Source organism: Lepisosteus platostomus, chromosome 2, assembly GCF_059453375.1.
Source record: "Lepisosteus platostomus isolate fLepPlt1 chromosome 2, fLepPlt1.hap1, whole genome shotgun sequence".
Lineage (NCBI taxonomy): Eukaryota > Metazoa > Chordata > Actinopteri > Semionotiformes > Lepisosteidae > Lepisosteus > Lepisosteus platostomus.
Genome location: NC_142612.1, coordinates 6,416,797 through 6,434,371, shown reverse-complemented (window position 1 = coordinate 6,434,371; position 17,575 = coordinate 6,416,797). Strand labels below are relative to the sequence as shown.

Below are 17,575 nucleotides of genomic sequence, written 5' to 3'. Positions count from 1 at the left end.
ACTAAAGAGAACATGGTGAAAAACTTTTTAGGAACAAGTAGTAGGTCTATTCCATGCTGAAAAGAGAAGAAAGAAAACACAATGTTTAGGCTGTGGACCCTTCTTCAGGTGTAAGAAAGATAGGGCAGTCAGCAAAGATAATACAGCCTGGGAAAACAAAAGCCAGGAGAAAGGAAGAGGAGGGAGCAGGGGAGAGGCAGAGTGGCCAATCAAGTGGTGTGAGGTCAAGAGAGGTGAGGAGAGGTGTGAAACGAAACCTACAGATGAGTAGAGAGACTTTTATTGTTATAAAATAAAATTTTATTTTACTTTTATTTTATGTTTTGTTCCATGTTCATTTTATTATTTTTATTTGCTTTGGCAATACTGATTGTACCCATCGGTCATGCTAATAAAGCACCTTGAATTGAATTGAATTGACTTAGAAGAAAACAAGTCTGAGAGAAGGGGAAGGTGTGAACCAAGTTTCAGGATAATTTTAGTTTCTGATGTCTTTCTGCTGTGGGAGTTGAGAAACCCTTCTTTGAGAACAGAGCCAGAAAGATCAGTGTGATCATGGTCGTCTGAGGTGAATTGAGAAACTATGGGCTTGGAGAAATCTTTCATCTTCACATGGTCTCTGAAGCGGTCTCCAAGTCTCCTTTCTGTTTCCCCAATGTAGACGGCTGGGGCATTTACTGCAAGAGATACAGTAAATAATGTTGCTGGAGGGACAAGATGTCATCTGAGTGATCCGGAATTGTCCTGAGGGGCCTTGAATGAGTGTGGTGTTAGATGTGTACTTGCAGGTACATATTTTTTTATACTCCTGCCACTTTCATGTGTTGCTGTGGTAAATTTAAATATATATATATCATATAGAGCCTGCAAGATCCATTTTTAATGGGTTAGTTTGAATGAACTGTTTACTTTTCCGTCCTGCGTGCTCTGCTCCTCCAGGGAAACTCACTCAAGCTGATTAGGCAAGGTGCTACACCTGTTTAATAATAATAATAGCTTACACTTATATAGCACTTTTCTGGACACTCCACTCAAAGCGCTTTACAGGTAATGGGGACTCCCCTCCACCACCACCAGTGTGCAGCATCCACCTGGATGATGCGACGGCAGCCATAGTGCGCCAGAACGCTAATCACACATCAGCTATCAGTGGGGAGGAGAGCAGAGTGATGAAGCCAATTCATAGAGGGGGATTATTAGGAGGCCATGATTGGTAAGGGCCAATGGGAAATTTGGGAAATTTGGCCAGAACGCCAGGGTTGCACCCCTACTCTTTTCAAGAAACACCCTGGGATTTTTAATGACCACAGAGAGTCAGGACCTCGGTTTTATGTCTCATACAAAGGACGGCGCCTGTTTACAGTATAGTGTCCCCGTCAATATACTGGGGCATTAGGACCCACATGGACTGCAGGCAGCAGGGGCCAGCACCCCCCTGCTGGCACCCCCTGCTGGCCCCACTAAGCGTCCAGCAGCAACCTTAGTTTTTCCCAGGAGGTCTCCCATCCAGGTACTGACCAGGTTCACACCTGCTTAGCTTCAGTGGGTTGCCAGTTGTGAGTTGCAGGGTGACGTGGCTGCTTGTTTACAATGAAGAGGACAGGGTGTGGAGCTCTGCAGATGTTTACGTACTAGAAGAAGCACAAAGAAAAGCAGCGCATAAGAACCCCCCCGATGCTGATGTATTATTTGAACTCTTCAGGCGTGCTGAGGAATGGTTGAGTGACCAGGACTGCGAAGCGAACGGGCTGGCGAGCGGAAAGAAAACAGGAAGTGACGACAGGGAGGGTGTGGAAACAGGGAACCGAAGAGATGGAAATCGGGAACACGATTTCCAGGGAAATCTGGGCGGACGCTATGGTTCTCCCTACCTAACCCTTTACCTCAGATTCCCATACATCCCTTATCGCCCCAGAAGCCCGATGTTTCACTCCGTTTAGAAGGCTTCACAGCCTAAGTCTTGTTTTCAAGCTTATTTTGTTTAATTTTAAGCTTTTGAATGAACTTGTTCCGTTTACAATGAAGAACGGCAATATCTGTAATAAACCTCATTAAAAGTCACTTGTGTATCAGATTATTACATTGGACGAGCTGTAACCCGAGACTACTTAAAGTAGTTAAATCAAGTCAGCTTAATTTGGGTATCAACACTGTTTTGTGGCGATAAATGCTTTTATTGTTGATTTTGGCAAGAAAATACTTAGGAGCAGATGCTCCGAAGTATGGTTCATCAATTCCACCACGACAAATAGCTGGTTCGTTAAACCCGCAGAATAATAAGTGATTTGTGTTTTCACCCATGACCTCTAAATAAAAAAACAGAGCTTTGCATTACACTCTTGTATAAACACTAACGACCGAGAACAAAACGTCCTAGAATGCTCCCTATTCATTAAAACGGATATTTTAAAATCCTGGGGGAAAAAAAGAGTGTTCTAAAAATATCTAGCTGTGTTATTTCCACAATAAAGATTTACTGTAACTCGCACCTCAACGCGGGCACCACCCTTGACAATGTTAGCCAATAGTGTCACTGCGACACGCCACTTCTCTTTTTCTATTGGTAACCGACAAAACCTAAGACTCTTATGATAAAACTTTGCCGAAACTCGTAAGACCCAGGCAGTTAGAACAGCGCAGAGATTCATAACACAGCACACACACACACAAAGAGAGATCTGTTCAATCCCGGTGACGCCTTTCCCGTGTTTTGCAAGAATACTCGGTTTCTGTCAGAACCACGGAAGATTAAGAGAAAGTCGGGCCCATAGACAGAATGATAATTGACGGAGCCGTCGAGGACAGTCTGGGCATGGCGGACCAGGGGTGTGGGCTGATGACAAGCCCCATGAACCTGGGTTATTTTTACGGGAACTCCCCTGCACCGAGTGAGCAGTCTTGCTCTCCGGGCTCCCAGCTCTCTCCCCGCTCACCGAGCTCCGACTGCGAGTCCACAGGCAGCTGGTACGAAGGCATCCCGGAGCACAGCAGCACGCAAGCGATCAACGCTCATGGTAACGACATTGCCGAGAGAAACACTGCAACATTATTACAATTTTACAGTACTGCTGTCAGCGCACCGGGTATAGTGTAGCCATTGAAGAAGGAATCATTCATTATTACAAGAAACACTATTTTGTTGCATGACTTGGTTTATTATTATTATTATTATTATTATTATTATTATTATTATTATTATTATTTGTAGGGGGTTATACAGAACGTTCTCTGAAACTGCCGTGATGCCGGTACTTGTGCGCAGATCGTGTGGCTTCAAGAGTTCGTAGTAATTGTGTGCTGATAAGGAATATTCATTTTTTAAGCATTTTAAACGAAGTGTCTGGAGTATGCGGGCGGCGCATACGCCCCAGTCGCAGGGTGTGTGTGTAATACCCATATTATAGTATTTTATCGAAACATAACGTGTAATCCCCCATGACCGGTGCTTTATAATTTGAAAACAAATGGAAAGTACCATGGCGATAGATAAAATATATTACGAAAATGTGGAGCGTAGCTTTGGGAAATGTTATTTGTTTCCGTAGTGTTCATTTTTTTAAATTAAATGCTAGTGTCGGGACTCCTTCGCGCTGGATAAAGTCCACAATGCGCATACCTCACAATAATACTACTACTATTAATGATGTGTGAGTGAGGGTTTATATAGAATATTATCTGAAACTGACCTGATTTCGGTACTTCTGCGTCAATCGTGTAGCTTCAGGGGTTCACAGTAAATTGTGTACTAGTAAGGAGTATCCGAATGGGACTTTTTAAAGTATTTTAAACGAAGTGTCTTGAGTATGCGGGTGGCGCATATGCCCCAGTCGCAGGAGGTGCGAGTTATACTCGTATTACAGCGTGTTATCAGAAACGGACGTGTCATCCCCCAGGACTGTTGTTTTCATAATTGGAAAACAAATCCGAAGCAATTACAAAGTACGATGGCGATAGACAGAACGAAAATGTGGATCGTTGCTTTGGGGAGTGTTACCTGTTTCCGTAGTGTTCATTTTCTTCTATGAACGGCTAGTGACGGAATCCTTCTGGCAGGATCAGGTCCATACACGCACACACCCCATAAGCTAACGACACTGAACAGCGCATTTAACACCCGTGCAGTTACCGCCGTACACGTGGCGGGGGTGGCGCAGCTGACATTGTGCTTTCCCGGCGCAGGTGAGGCGCCCATGGGTGGCGGGAGGCAGCAGAGCCGGCATTTCCAGGGGGTGCGAGTGAAGAACTCGGTCAAGGAGCTCCTGGAGCTGAAGCGGAGCGCCCACAAGCTCTCGGTAAACACGACGAGCGACGCCCCGGGGACTCCGCTCCGCTGGCCCCGTCCAGCGGCAGGGCTTCCGCAGTGTCCTTCGGGACCGCCAGCAGCGAATTTCCCAGTCGCTATCGCTGGCAAAGCCGCCTTGCCCGAAACGCGAGCCTTAAATCAACTACAATGCATGTGCTTATTTATCGAATATTGGCGGACTCTTTCGTTTTGTAGATACCCGTGGCTTTTTCAATGTCAGCTTTTTAAAGCTCTGACTTATAGGTTTATGTATTTATTATGTCTGAACTCCTACAGAAAGTATTTATCAATTTATTAGTATTAAATTTTTTTTGTATAAATGAACCAAAGTGTAGGTTTAATAGATGTGCATATTATTATTACAGCACATAGACAGATAATCCCTCATGGGGAAAAGTGTTTATATCAAAGCTCATAAATCCTTTTTGATGTTTGAAGCATTAAGCTATAATTCTGCGAAAAGCTTGTACTGTATATGCAGTATATATTTTGTGTGAATAGCTTTATGCTTATTTGGTGTAGAGTTAAACCCTCATAACCAAGATTATTTTTTTCACTATAGGTACTGAAAAATTCAAATGGAGCAGCACAGTTCACAGGTATTTATGATCTTTTGCTTCACAACATATCAATAGCTTTATCAACCACACCTGTAGAATTAATCTCACACATATAATTTAAATGTTGATTTTTAATATAATATATAATATATTTATGTATTATATATGATAATATATATAATACAAATGGAAATTTAGTAGCCAGAACAACCTAAATAAATAAAAAAATATACACTTCATTCTTGTATTGTTTTAATTTTAAGCTCCTTGTGTAAATACAATTTATATGGTATGCAGCCAGACTCATTCTTGTCATTTCATTGACTTGACATGGACTTCGTTAATTTGAACAAGTAAATGTTTACTCCATGCTGAAAAGAGAAGAAAAGAAACATGTTTCATAAACCTTTACTTGCTACTTTTCAGTCTGTGCATGCTGATGCAGCTCCCTACTTGAACATCATTACATCATTAATTTGAAACCAGAGAGCTCCAGAAGATGATTTCAGTGTTTGTACCGAGTCCTTTCTGTGTATTACTGATGTATATTTGCACAAATTGCATTTTTACAGACCTGAAAACTATCCTGCGAGAGGGAAAGAGACATTCCCCAGACTGCCTATTTGATACCCCGAATTACAAGAAGAGTGCAACATTCCACACCAATGTGCTGGTAACTAATCTGGCTCTTTAATACCTGGACTCTCATTGAGGATTTCATTGAACCAGTTACAGGTCTGCGCCACGCCTTTGACTGACTTGGTTCTTCTGTCTTGCCTCTGTTTCAGACACCCCCCCAGACACCCAACACCAATGACTACATGGAACCTGACCCACAGGAGGGCTCCCAGAATCTGGAAACCGATTCTAGTCTCCTGGACATCTTCCAGGTTTTAAGAGAAGGCAGCAGCAGCCCCCTCTCTCTGACGACGGTGCAGGTGAACTGGGAGAATCCATCCCAGGGCCCACAGGACCTAAACCCATCAGCCCTGCCCCCAGAGGGATATAACCCAGGCCCAGTCCTGCTCGGTAGCAGCCTATCCCAGAATCATCTCCACGGTGCAACCCAGTCGCAGAACCCAGAGGTGTCCCCTTACTCGCCTCCAGAGATGCTTCCACCTTGCTCTGGCAGTGGTCAGTCCAGCTCTCCCTTCCCCCCTCAGACCCCTTTCGCCATCCCCAGCCAAATGTCGGGTCTTGGGGCTCCACAGTTCCCAGACCAGCATCCCGCGAACGTCTTCCGGGCCATCTCCCCTCTCGGCCCGGAGGTCTTCTCTGCCCCCAGCCTTCCCCTGGTCCATCGGTCCTTCCTGGGGCCTGGTGGGATGTCCTTCTTCCAGTGGCAGATCGAGCAGGAGGAGAGGAAACTGGCTGGCTTGAGCGAGGACTGTCTCGTAACCCGAGACTCCGATGGCGACACGTAAGTAGAAACCACCTGCAGGAGGGCTAGATGGGGACAGAAGATAGGCAGCGTAGAATCAAGGATGCCAAGCAGGGCACTCAGACATCAACTAGACATCATCTAGAATGCACAGCAGCACATCCCAGGTCAGACCTGTTTGGAAAATAATCCATTAATCCATGTTACCCAGTATGACGAACGGCAATAACACTCGAACCCTGTCAATCATAGTACCGTTCGTGCAGGTTCTGCAGGTTTCAGCTCTGGTATTCCAAACGTTTCTGATTGCTGGAGAAAGAGTCGCGCAACAAAATGATGAAACGAAAGGAATTCTAAGACTAAGAAGAATGACTTTGCCTGTACACTGCAAAGCAACATACTGTAACCTCATGTCGGCACTTGCCTTTGATTCATTCTGTATAGCATTTTAATGCATGCAAGTGTCTATGCCTGCTGTGTACCCTTGCAGACTCTTCTAATGTTGATCCTAATGTTCCCCATAGGTTCCTCCACATAGCTGTTGCCCAGGGGAGACGGGCACTGTCCTATGTGCTCGCCAGGAAAATGGCAGCAATTGGCATGTTGGATGTGAAGGAACATAATGGCCAGGTGAGAGTACAGCATGACACATCTAATGTACTGGGGTGCTGGTGACATGTGCTGTGTAAGAGCTATAGGGCGCTACTGTGACTCTAAGAAAAGAACACAAAATATGTGCTAGACTTTTATCAAAGTAATTTCAGTTCAAAGTAACTTAAGAGTGTTTTAGGAATCGGGAAATGTTAATGTGACACGTGCCCCTCACCGTCACTGTACAGCAAGTATTGTGTGACCAGAGCCAGAAACAGGTTAGGTTGCTTAAGCGGGAAAAAAGAAGCATTTTTGTTTTTTTGTGGAAAATTGTAAAGTTAAAATGGATGGCGTTACAGATACGGGGTTTTAAATTCTTCTCTGTCACATGTGCAAAGAGAGACAACTAGAAAGGTACGGTTCGGGCCATGCTTTGTTGAGAAACCTTAAAAAGGTTTGGGAAATTGCAGCCAACACCGGAGACACTGTATTTACAGCAGGGTGATCCTGTGCCCGTGAGACTCTTCAGAACGGTCGTGTTGATTGCCCTGCTTTCTGCAGAGTGCCCTGCAGGTCAGCGTGGCAGCAAACCAGCACCTGATAGTGCAGGACCTGCTGAACATGGGGGCTCAGATAAACACGGCTGACTGCTGGGGTCGCACGCCACTGCACGTGTGCGCGGAGAAGGGTCACGCCACGACTCTACAGGTGAGGCGTTGCCACTGCTCTGTTTCTAGTTATAACGCTCCTTTGGATCTGACATGATCACCAGCGAGCCTTGGCCTGCTTTCTAAATACAGCTAGTCCCCGAAACTCTTGACTCCAGCACTCACTCGCATCAGTGTAGTTTCTCCAGCGGTAGGAGCTCAGGTTTTGATCACGGAGAACTTAATCTTCCTGGGCTGTGGGCTTAAATCTGATCATTTTCATCCACTCCTGGGATGTATCATAATTCTTAAAAATATTGATTACATTGTAGACAATGCTACTTTTTAAAATTTCTTTTAGTGTTCGGGACATGTTCGTTTACATTACTTATTTTATACATAGAAAAGATTTCTGTAAAAACACGAGTGTTGTGTGAGACAGTGCTTTGCATAGATTAGACACATTTAGGCAGGAATGCCTCACAGATTTGCCTGCTACCCAGCGAATTTGGATAATGAGTCATGAGAAAGCAATGAAGAACTCATCTGACATTTCTGGTCCCTGTTTTTTGACTTGTCAATCCTGAAGGGACTTCCTCATTGCTCTGCAAATAATATACCCCGCGATCTGATGGAACATAAGATGGCCGTTGCTGATTTCCTTAAACACGAGAACAAAAACACGGAGTCCGGTGAAGAGCCTGTCAGACTAGTTGAATATTATTTCCTGATCAGACTTCTTAACAGACTATGTCACGTCTTGACAGACGTTTAAGTCAAATTGACCTCCTGAAGCAAAGTGAAGTGGACTTCATCTATGTCTTGAAAGAGGTCCGCTTCTGCACATATTAAAACAATAGAAGCATTAAAGAATTAACCAGAGCAAAATGTGTCAAACTGTAAATGATCACTTTCAATGGTGTGCAATGCTGTTTGCATTCTGAGAGCAGCTGACTGAGGTTATTTGTTTGTCTTTGCAGGCAATTCACAAAGCTGTTCAGGCAAACGGGCAACATCTTGATCTGGAGGCCATTAATTATGATGGTGAGGTTATCTGGCTTCGCCATTTATGTGCTTTACAAGATAGTCCACCTCATCCCAGTGTACAGACTATAGATGAACTACTCACCCCATTGGCACAGCCATCAGAGGAGGACAGCCTGTTCTCTACACAACACCTCTTTCAGAAGGTTACTGAACATGAGGAAAGACGGCTTGTTTCTTTTAAAAGCATTGTGAGGTCCTATTCTTGGACCCACCCTGATTTGACAGGACATCCTAAAGAAATCCCTCGGAGAAAGAACCTGCTGGGATTCGTGATCTGAATTGATAGTAAAACTAAATCTGACCTGTCTTTGATATATTGAAACTCACATAAAAGGAACAAAATCCAATATAGCAATAAGAGTAACATGAAATGTACAGTATTATATCCATATCCACTCTTTGTTTCATGTGTTCAGCATTGGGGTCATTAGCTAACCAGCTAACCGGCAGCGATCATGAATCTACCATCCTTTCTCTGCTCTCCCGCAGGCATGACTGCGCTGCACACCGCCATCCTGTCCCACAATGCTGTGGTGCAAGAGCTGTACAAGTCCCAGAAGCCCCACTCCCCGCACGGTCAGCAGCTGCTGCAGAGGAGCAAGCTGCTGGGAGAGTGCGTCAGCACGCTGCTGCAGATGGGAGCCTCCTTCAAGACCAAGGTCAGGGCCTCCTCGAGGAACGGAGCAGGCCTCCACGTGTTTGAGTCCGAGCGGAGGCAGGAGTGGGGGGGCTCATTTCTGCGTTTCTCTTTTCCAGGACCGCAAGAGTGGTCGCACGGCACTGCACATGGCTGCGGAGGAAGCCAATGTGGAGCTCCTTCGGCTTTTCCTGGACCAGCCCGATTCCCTGTCTGTTGTCAACGACAAGGTACGGCACTGTTCTTTCACAGTTCGGGAAAGAAAATTAAATAATCTCACGGTGAGGCCGTACGTATCCCCGCAAAAAAACAGCGGTGTTGTTTGTTTTGTTTTATCCAAACACAAGTCAGAAAACTGCAGCTGAGATTCCGAGACTATGGCATCTCAGGCTAGGGGTCAGAAGCTTTTCTGCACATTGGTGGTGGTGGAGGGGAGTCCCCATTACCTGTAAAGCGCTTTGAGTGGAGTGTCCAGAAAAGCGCTATATAAGTGTAAGCAATTATTATTATTATTATTATTAAACTCCCTCTGTCCCCTGCAGGTGTACAGTGGGAACACGGCCCTCCACATTGTCAGTGCCTTGCAGGACCGTGTGGCACAGGTTGATGCAGTGAGGCTCCTCATGAGGAAGGGCGGGGATCCCAGTGTCAAGAATCTGGAGAACGAGCAGCCTGCCCAGCTGGTGCCCGATGGGCCGGTGGGAGAACAGGTAACCTGAACCACCTGACCACAGTGCACACCAGGTGCTCTCGGGTCTTCTGGAGTCCGGCCATGTGAACGTTTAGTTAACTTAACCTGAGTAACTGTGGGCTACATAAGAATTGCTTACAGTTGAAATTTCATCGCTTGCAAGTAACGTTTTGGAGTTAAATGGCATTATCTGTGAGAAACACACTTTTACAGTCTTACCGACAAGGAGACTATAAAAGTATGAAAAGCTTGTCACAAAATATTTGCTCTGCTTCTTTGTCCTGACGTGGTCCTTATTATCGCGCCTCATGAAATTTAAACAGAAACCTCTCTTTTCTCTTCTGTCCTTAGGTCCGACGCATTCTGAAGGGCAAAGGAACTGCTCCTCGGTCATGTCCTTTCTAGGCCCTGATACGTCTTCTCTACAACCACTGTCAGTTAGGCAGTCCAGTTTTTGTTGTAAATAATCATTTGTCGGTATGAGACAGATGTGAGTTGTTTCCATGAAACAAATTAATCAGTTGTTCACTACTGTGTAGTAGGTGGTAAAGGAAGGGAGGGGGAAAGATCTGATACTAACCCTTATAAGCTAATTCTTCACCATGAGCACTCTTCAGTGCTGGGAAGAAACATTGGTGTTGATCAAAAGAAAGTTCTGGAAGTGATGATGGTGTCAGATTAGAAACATGGCCTTGACTGGATCTTGTTGGAAGCATGTGAAGTTTACAGATATGATTTAGTTCCACCTCTAGCATGTTGGAGGAATGTTAATGAAGGAGGGTTAAGACGCTTTCTAGTAAGATTGCCACAGTCAGTGGTGTATGTACAGGAAATATTGTTTTAGGATAAGCAGATAATTAGAAGCCATGGCAGCTCAAACATGAGAAATGAATATAATGTGTAAACACAGAAGTAACACCAGCTATAATAAACAAGGCCTTTAACCATCAGATAAGATATTACACCCAGAAGCTGTTGATTTTTTAGCACAGCCATACTGTAACTTTGTCAGCCAAGGTCTGTCTAAATCTGTAGTGCTGGATTAATGATCAGTACATCTTGATATAGTGATTTCCGGCATGATTGCCTTTTCACAAAGGGTGCTCCGTAAACATTTAACTGGAATTGGACCTTGTGTGTTCTGGGAAAACAGATGACTATTTTTATTCATTAACTTTTATGACTTGAGTTAAACATTAGCCCTGCTCATCAAGATAGGAAGTACAGAACACCAAAGACAGTAAATATGAGACCAAAGAAAAGAGAGCAGCAACATTTTTGGGCATATGTTAGTAGTCCAAACATGTCTCTTTACATAAACAATAATTCAGTAGTCCTAACAGTGATTTGTTCTAGAACTGTATTGTTCTAGAGCCCTAAAATAACTGACATTTTCTGTTGAGTACTATTCATTTGTTCTGCCAGGAGTTTTATTTTAAGGGACCCAGAGTTTGCAACAGAGCTTTAGAGTGCCTTAATTTGATTTCTTTCCTAATACTAAAGAGAGGGTTGGTTTAGAGCTATTATTTGTGAAGACTAAGAGATGAGAATCAATAGTGCATGATATTCTAACGTGTTTTTGAATGTATATAATATATAGGTGGTGGTACTCTCTCTGGAATGTTTTTTGACAACCATAGGATTATTACAGAATAGTGAGAGATTGCAGGAACCTGTTATCTTTATGTTCTGATAACACAGTTTTTCTTAGTGTTTTGTGTTTTTAAGACTTTGCTTAGGGATTTATTGTAGAAAGAAACTACTAGCCATTAACAAAATATGATCATTTAGTGTATTGAGGCGATAGTGCAGGAAGGAGAAGTCACACACTGTAGTAGCTCGTAAAGCCTTTGTGCTGGTACTGCAGCTCATGTTATTGGAAGGGTAATTTAATATATTTATGGAAAACAAAAGCACTTATTATATAAATGTTATTTTATTGTATTCATTGAAGCTGTTTCATCAATATTACCGCAACCAAGTTCCTTTTAATCAATGTTAAATATTATCAGTAATTCTTGCTGGATGTGTTTTAGAGTTTTAAGGTTAATATGATCTTTGCCAGTAGGCAGTCTGGATACAAATGGATGTAAATATGTTATAAATTCTGGTTGTGGGACTGTCATTTATTATATAGAATATACATTTTAGAGCATGTCATATTAGAAAATGTATAATGGTATATTATAAATGTTTTCAACCTTGGGCACCAGGTGATCCTAAGTGCACATATTACTTATTTGCTACTAAGTCAGTTTTGTTTAGAAGGAGGACTTGCCTTCAAGGAAGATTCATATCAGTGAATGAAAGAGCCTTTGTTTGTACTGAAGGTGTGGTTTTCGGTAATATTAGGTTTGCTCTCACCATTTGACAAAGTATGTCTTGTAGACAGTTTTTTTTTCTTTTCAACAGTTTTTATTGTGACCAATATAGGAAATGCTGTACCTTTTTCAATGCTTTAATATGCATTCTTAATAAAACATAAAAATACATTTCCGTTGCGCCTGCCACTGTTCTGGTTAATCTTTCAAAACAATTTTCTCATGTCTTTATGTGCTATTTTATAATTGAATAACCTGTGTTTAATGATCATAATGAAGCATTTAGATGTTAATCACTGAATTCCAAACATTAGAATATATCATAATAAGTGATGTGCAGTATCACATACCATAAGAAATCATATGTAGTGCATAAAATCACTTGCTAGGATGGTATTCTGTGATCACATGTTATAAATCCTTCATAGAATACATTACAGAGAGGGCTTAAGAAGTATGAGCTTATTCCTTCCTTCTAATTTTTACAAAGAAATCACTGATCGACCTATACCATCTTTCACTGGTATACACCCATTACATCAAAATAATAAGGATACTAGGAAACAATATAGAGTAAAAAACTATTTAAAATTCCCAGCAGGTGAGCTTGAGCAACATGAATTCATTTTGTTTAAGGCAATGTTTAAAACAGTATTATATTTGCATTGCTCACATAACGAATACGAAAATTATGTGTTCTTTTTGGTTGGATTGTAGCAATTAATAGGTCCAGCTCTGTTGTTTTTGAGGTTAATATCACAGTGGAAATATTGTGATGTCACAGAATCTACTCGTTAAAATAACAGTACACACCCTGTGTAGACATATTCACTAGCAAATTCAACATGTTCAGCTTTGCAGTGCTGGGTGTAAAACTGTATTATTTTAATGACAGTGTTTGTTAGTGAATCTGGGAGTCATGACTGGTTTTGGCAGGCCAGCCTGGAAATGAATAAGAACACTTGCCAGTCCAATTCTCCACTTCCACCAGAAAACTCTCAAATGGTTTCACATTTCCTTTGGGATCTCACTGCAAATTTCAGTGCTGGTATTGTCACCATCATTTATTTGGCTTTTCACAATTAATAGTAAGTGTTGAAAAGTGAAACTGAATCTGTCTGAACACTAAACATGACTAAAAATCCTGGAACTAAACTTACTCAGGAACACAGAATTGCAGGATGCTGTTGTGCAATGGCTGAATTTCCCAATGTACTGCGAGAACATTACATCAAAAGTTTTTCATTAGGAAATTTTCTCTTTGGCATTAAACAAGCAAGGGGAACACATGATTGTATTTTTCTTTCCTATTTCTATTTTGTTTTTCTGTACTTTTTCTTTCTTGTTGAAGGTATTTTTCATTTGTCTTATTCAGAATGAAAGAGCTTATGATGACTGACCATCCAGCTAAGTGACCACAAAGTGCTAATCAACCTTATCTCTTTCAGGCGTGATCTATCCATGTCTATTCAGACATGCGGTATTCACCCCCTTCCAATGATAAGACAAGATCACATCATAGGCCATATACAATTTCTTGTATTAGGCCGCACCTATCCCATTTCGTATAAATACAGATTGTGTTTTCTTTAAGAAAATAGTTCATCCATCCATTTTCTGACTGTTTTATCCAATACTGGGTCATGGTGGCAATGGGCACAGGGCAGGATACACCTTGGACAGGATGACACTCCGTTGCAGGGAAGACACAAATACAGATGCACACGTTCACACCAGGGCCAAGTTTTCCAGAAGCCAGTTAATTTACAAGTACGTTTTTGGACTCTGGGAGGAAACCGGACCACCCAGTGAAACCCCACAGGAACACGGGAAACATACAAAGTCCATGCAGATAGCACCCCAGACACTGAACCCAGAGCCCCAGAGCTGCGTGACAGGAATACTAACCAATGAACCACTGTACCGCCTAAGTAAATCTTATCAATCAAATTTGAAATGCTCACCCTGGACACTTTTGTTTGGGTGAAGAATTGAAAGGTCAGTTAAATCCGCCCCTTCTTCTGCTCTGCCCATGGCTGAAGATTTTTGTTTAGCTCAGGGGTTGCTGGGATAGGCTGCAGCTCTCCCACTACCCTGACAGACGGTCGGATGACCTTGTCAGCTAGATCCACTAAGGCAGCTTCATTTAGAGCGTGGACATCAAGGACATGACCAAGACACCTGACAGTGAGACCCTTTGACTAAGATAAGCACAGACCTTTCAGACAGCAATGAGTAATATTAGCCATTTTAATATTCAATATTGTACTGTAGTTAAATGCTCAATGAATGGTGTGGGGTCAAAAGCATTCTGAATTCTGAACTGGCTCCCTGCCCAACACTCATCTTGGGAAAGTTACTCACTTTTTCAAGAGTTTTGTTTCTTGTCTGAATGGATTAGTGTAGTTATCTTCATTCACATCATGGTCTATGGCAAACTGATAGAATATTGCTATGGCCTATTTTTTCCGTACTTTAGTGTGAAAGACACCTGTTAAAGCGGGCATCCAGAAGTACACTCATAGTTCATTTTATAACACTGGGAAATCTGGATGTCTTGTAATAGTTTACCAGATACAAGAGGAGCCTTCAGAGTTCAAATTAGTAAAGCAGAGTGTCCCAGACCTATAAATGATCCAACTGATTTATGATCCTAAGAGGAACTGTGTAGCTATATGTAAAACTAGCAAGGTTGAAAATTAGCTTATTTCTGAGAAATATGTGATATGTTTCTAAGGAAAAAGTTAATAAATGTTTGTACTGTGCTTGCAATACAATGTTTCGGTCAATTTCATTAATTTTTAATTGAGCGTTCTGGCAAAAATCTACCTTGCGTTGTCGCTTTTTATGCAAAATCAGTTCCTAAAAACCGCTGTCTTATAGCATCTGTGAGAAATTCACAGTTGACTTGGCTATGTGTATGAGTTTCCCTTGCCTTTTCTTTACCACCCACTTCTCTGTCTAGCAGCTGGTCACAAGAAGGCAGGAAGTCCCAGTTTGAAATTTACTAGTGAAAAGATGCCAAAAGTCTTTCTCCTCCCACACTCAAACAGTACAGGTCATTGCAGCCTGGAGGGACCCCCACAGTATACCTGTGGTAGAGTCCCAGGAACCACAGTGAGTGTGACATGTTCTGCAGTGCTTGCAATCTCTTTTTTTTATCATTTCACCCCAATCCTACGGGGGAGAATACACAGAAGACATTACAGAACAAAGCAGACCACATATACACATCTCTCTTCAAAATATTTTTATTTGCATTTTAGAACCCCTCATTCCTTGCAAGCATTTGTCTTTAAATGTTGGTTTGAGGCCTTGTCACGGTGTTACTTTCTGATTTTTAGCTGATTTTAGACAAGAAACATTTGGTATTTGTGGCCTGAATAATTATCAGACTGTTGGGGACTATTCTCACAATATTGGACTATTGGATGTTGCAAAAACAAATTTGTCCATTTACATTGCATTCCAAATTATTCCTTCCCCCAGAAATGGGTAACAATTTCTGTAGCATTTTAATAGGTTCAGGCATGTCAGCTCATCTCCTTCAGATTACCTGTACTTGTGAAGTGCTTTCACACTTGTTTTAGAACAAGATCTGGAGATTATGATGGTCAATCAAGAACATTGATTTTAAGCTCCCTTAACCATTTGTTACTGACAAGAACACCAGGACCAGAGAAGACAAAAGCAGTTCTAAAGCTGAAGAGATTCACTTCAAGTCTTAACAGAAAACATATTTTCAAAACACCCTTCATCTTTTTTTACTGAACTTTCTGCTGGTGGGAGCATCCAAAACCTATTGTATATGTCATCCAGCAACTTCATGTGGATGCCTTTGAGCTGGAAATCTATTAGTTGCTACTTGGCAAATACATATTTGTTCTTTCATGTTGCTTTAGAACTCTGCCACAGACACCACATTCATGAGGTCAACCTAGAACTGTAGTCATGGAGACATTGTACGTCAGTGATGCCAGACTTTTTCTGAGTATTCTCAATTGTTTCCCCTTCGCAAGAGTTAGTCTCTCAGAACACTTTTCAACATTTGAGTTAAACTTTCTCGTGTCTTATTCCTTGTTCACAGGCTATCATTCCACTGCCACCAAAGTCTTTAATGATGGACACCACAGTAGAAACTGGAATGTCTCCTATATGTTTCTTACAGCCATCACTAGGGTTGTTGAGGTTAATAATTTTTTGGACAGTTCTCTGACTTTCCCCATGACGATGAGGCACTGAATGTTTGTTTGGCTTCTACTGTATATTTAGCCACCTTTAATGACCAGGAACCATCACATGGAATTCCAGAAGCTTCTGTACACATTCCGAGGCTTTGTGAAACTATCAGAAAACGTTAAAATACTACTTAATGATTTTTGGGGTATTTTCAATATGTTTATGGGGTAGGGATAAAAACAGATGAAAAACTGTGTATTTTAACATATATGTAATTATTTATTTCAATGTATTCAGTACACCTTTTCAATAATTATTCTAATTTCAATTCATAAATGTACACACCCTTTTCAGCTTTAAGTTACAGTAAGGTAATGGTATAAATAACTGCTGTTCATACAACCTACATTGTTCCAAAGATGAAAGTAATGAGAAGAAGAAGAAGTCAAGTTAAATGTAAGTGTCTTGTTTTTACAGACGGGGACTTTCCTTTTGGGCAGAAATTTAGAAAAAGGTTATGCCTGCGCTGTCACTGCTTTCCACCAGAAACGCAATATTCACTTGTGATGTTGCTCTGCTGTTGCTCCATCACTGCTGGCCCAGCAGGGAAAGGGTGTCTTTAGGCTAAAGGCGAGAGGCCAAAGTTATTCGATGAGCGTGGCCGAAAAGAAATCTGATTTCAGGAAATAACGGAGTAGAGGGTAAACTGCTCAGTATTGCAAAATCTACATGTATTTTTATAGTTGTGATGTAGCGCAAGTGTTTATAAATGGCCTCGGCACTCATTTTGCAATGGTCAGGCAATCATATATGAAACATGATAATTCCGATGTAAATGAGGAATTAGGTGCTAACATTTGATTTTTATTCGAAACCAATAGAAACGATTCAATTGTGTTATTCTCTGTAATTTGTAGAATCACTCAAGAGATTTACTTTGTAATGAGCTACCACTAGATATACAGTACTACAGTATACAGTGCATATTATCTATAAACAAGTCGTTCACACTCATGACTTCAGAGCTGGTGGCTCGTACCCAACACAAACACAGACTAGAACAACACACATGAACTCCAGTGACCGTACGCGACACGCACTCCCCATGCTCGAAGCTGTCTCGCACACAATGAGAAGCATGATTGCATTCACGCCCACGTCTGTATCATTGAAAAATACAGAAAAATTCTTTCTGTCACAGCTGAGAGGGCTGCACAG

At 41.9% G+C, this 17,575-nt stretch overlaps 1 protein-coding gene and 1 long non-coding RNA gene across 2 annotated transcripts; one reads left to right on the top strand and one right to left on the bottom strand.

The window, feature by feature from the left end:
* Positions 1-298: 298 nt before the first annotated feature.
* LOC148675813 (uncharacterized) lies at positions 299-4,115 on the bottom strand. The gene is made up of 2 exons (XR_015941639.1): positions 3,995-4,115; positions 299-677 (listed from the first exon to the last, which is right to left on the bottom strand). It is a non-coding gene; the product is annotated as an uncharacterized LOC148675813 (long non-coding RNA).
* nfkbiz (nuclear factor of kappa light polypeptide gene enhancer in B-cells inhibitor, zeta) lies at positions 2,596-12,354 on the top strand. Its single transcript, XM_088648078.1, has 12 exons — positions 2,596-3,014; positions 4,180-4,292; positions 4,866-4,902; positions 5,436-5,536; positions 5,652-6,283; positions 6,769-6,874; positions 7,397-7,543; positions 8,463-8,526; positions 9,019-9,188; positions 9,286-9,396; positions 9,709-9,876; positions 10,209-12,354. The coding sequence occupies exons 1-12, from the start codon at positions 2,777-2,779 to the stop codon at positions 10,260-10,262; spliced, it is 1,941 nt and encodes a 646-aa protein (XP_088504204.1). The 5' UTR covers positions 2,596-2,776; the 3' UTR covers positions 10,263-12,354.
* Positions 12,355-17,575: the final 5,221 nt, after the last annotated feature.

What these genes read in the sequence shown, in the direction of transcription:
- nfkbiz (XM_088648078.1), top strand. Translation starts at nt 2,777, where the DNA reads ATGATAATTGACGGAGCCGTCGAGGACAGTCTGGGCATGGCGGACCAG. An exon ending in CGAGACTCCGATGGCGACAC is followed by an intron (nt 6,284 to 6,768) that starts GTAAGTAGAAAC and finishes TGTTCCCCATAG; the next exon opens with GTTCCTCCACATAGCTGTTG. An exon ending in ATGGGCCGGTGGGAGAACAG is followed by an intron (nt 9,877 to 10,208) that starts GTAACCTGAACC and finishes TTCTGTCCTTAG; the next exon opens with GTCCGACGCATTCTGAAGGG.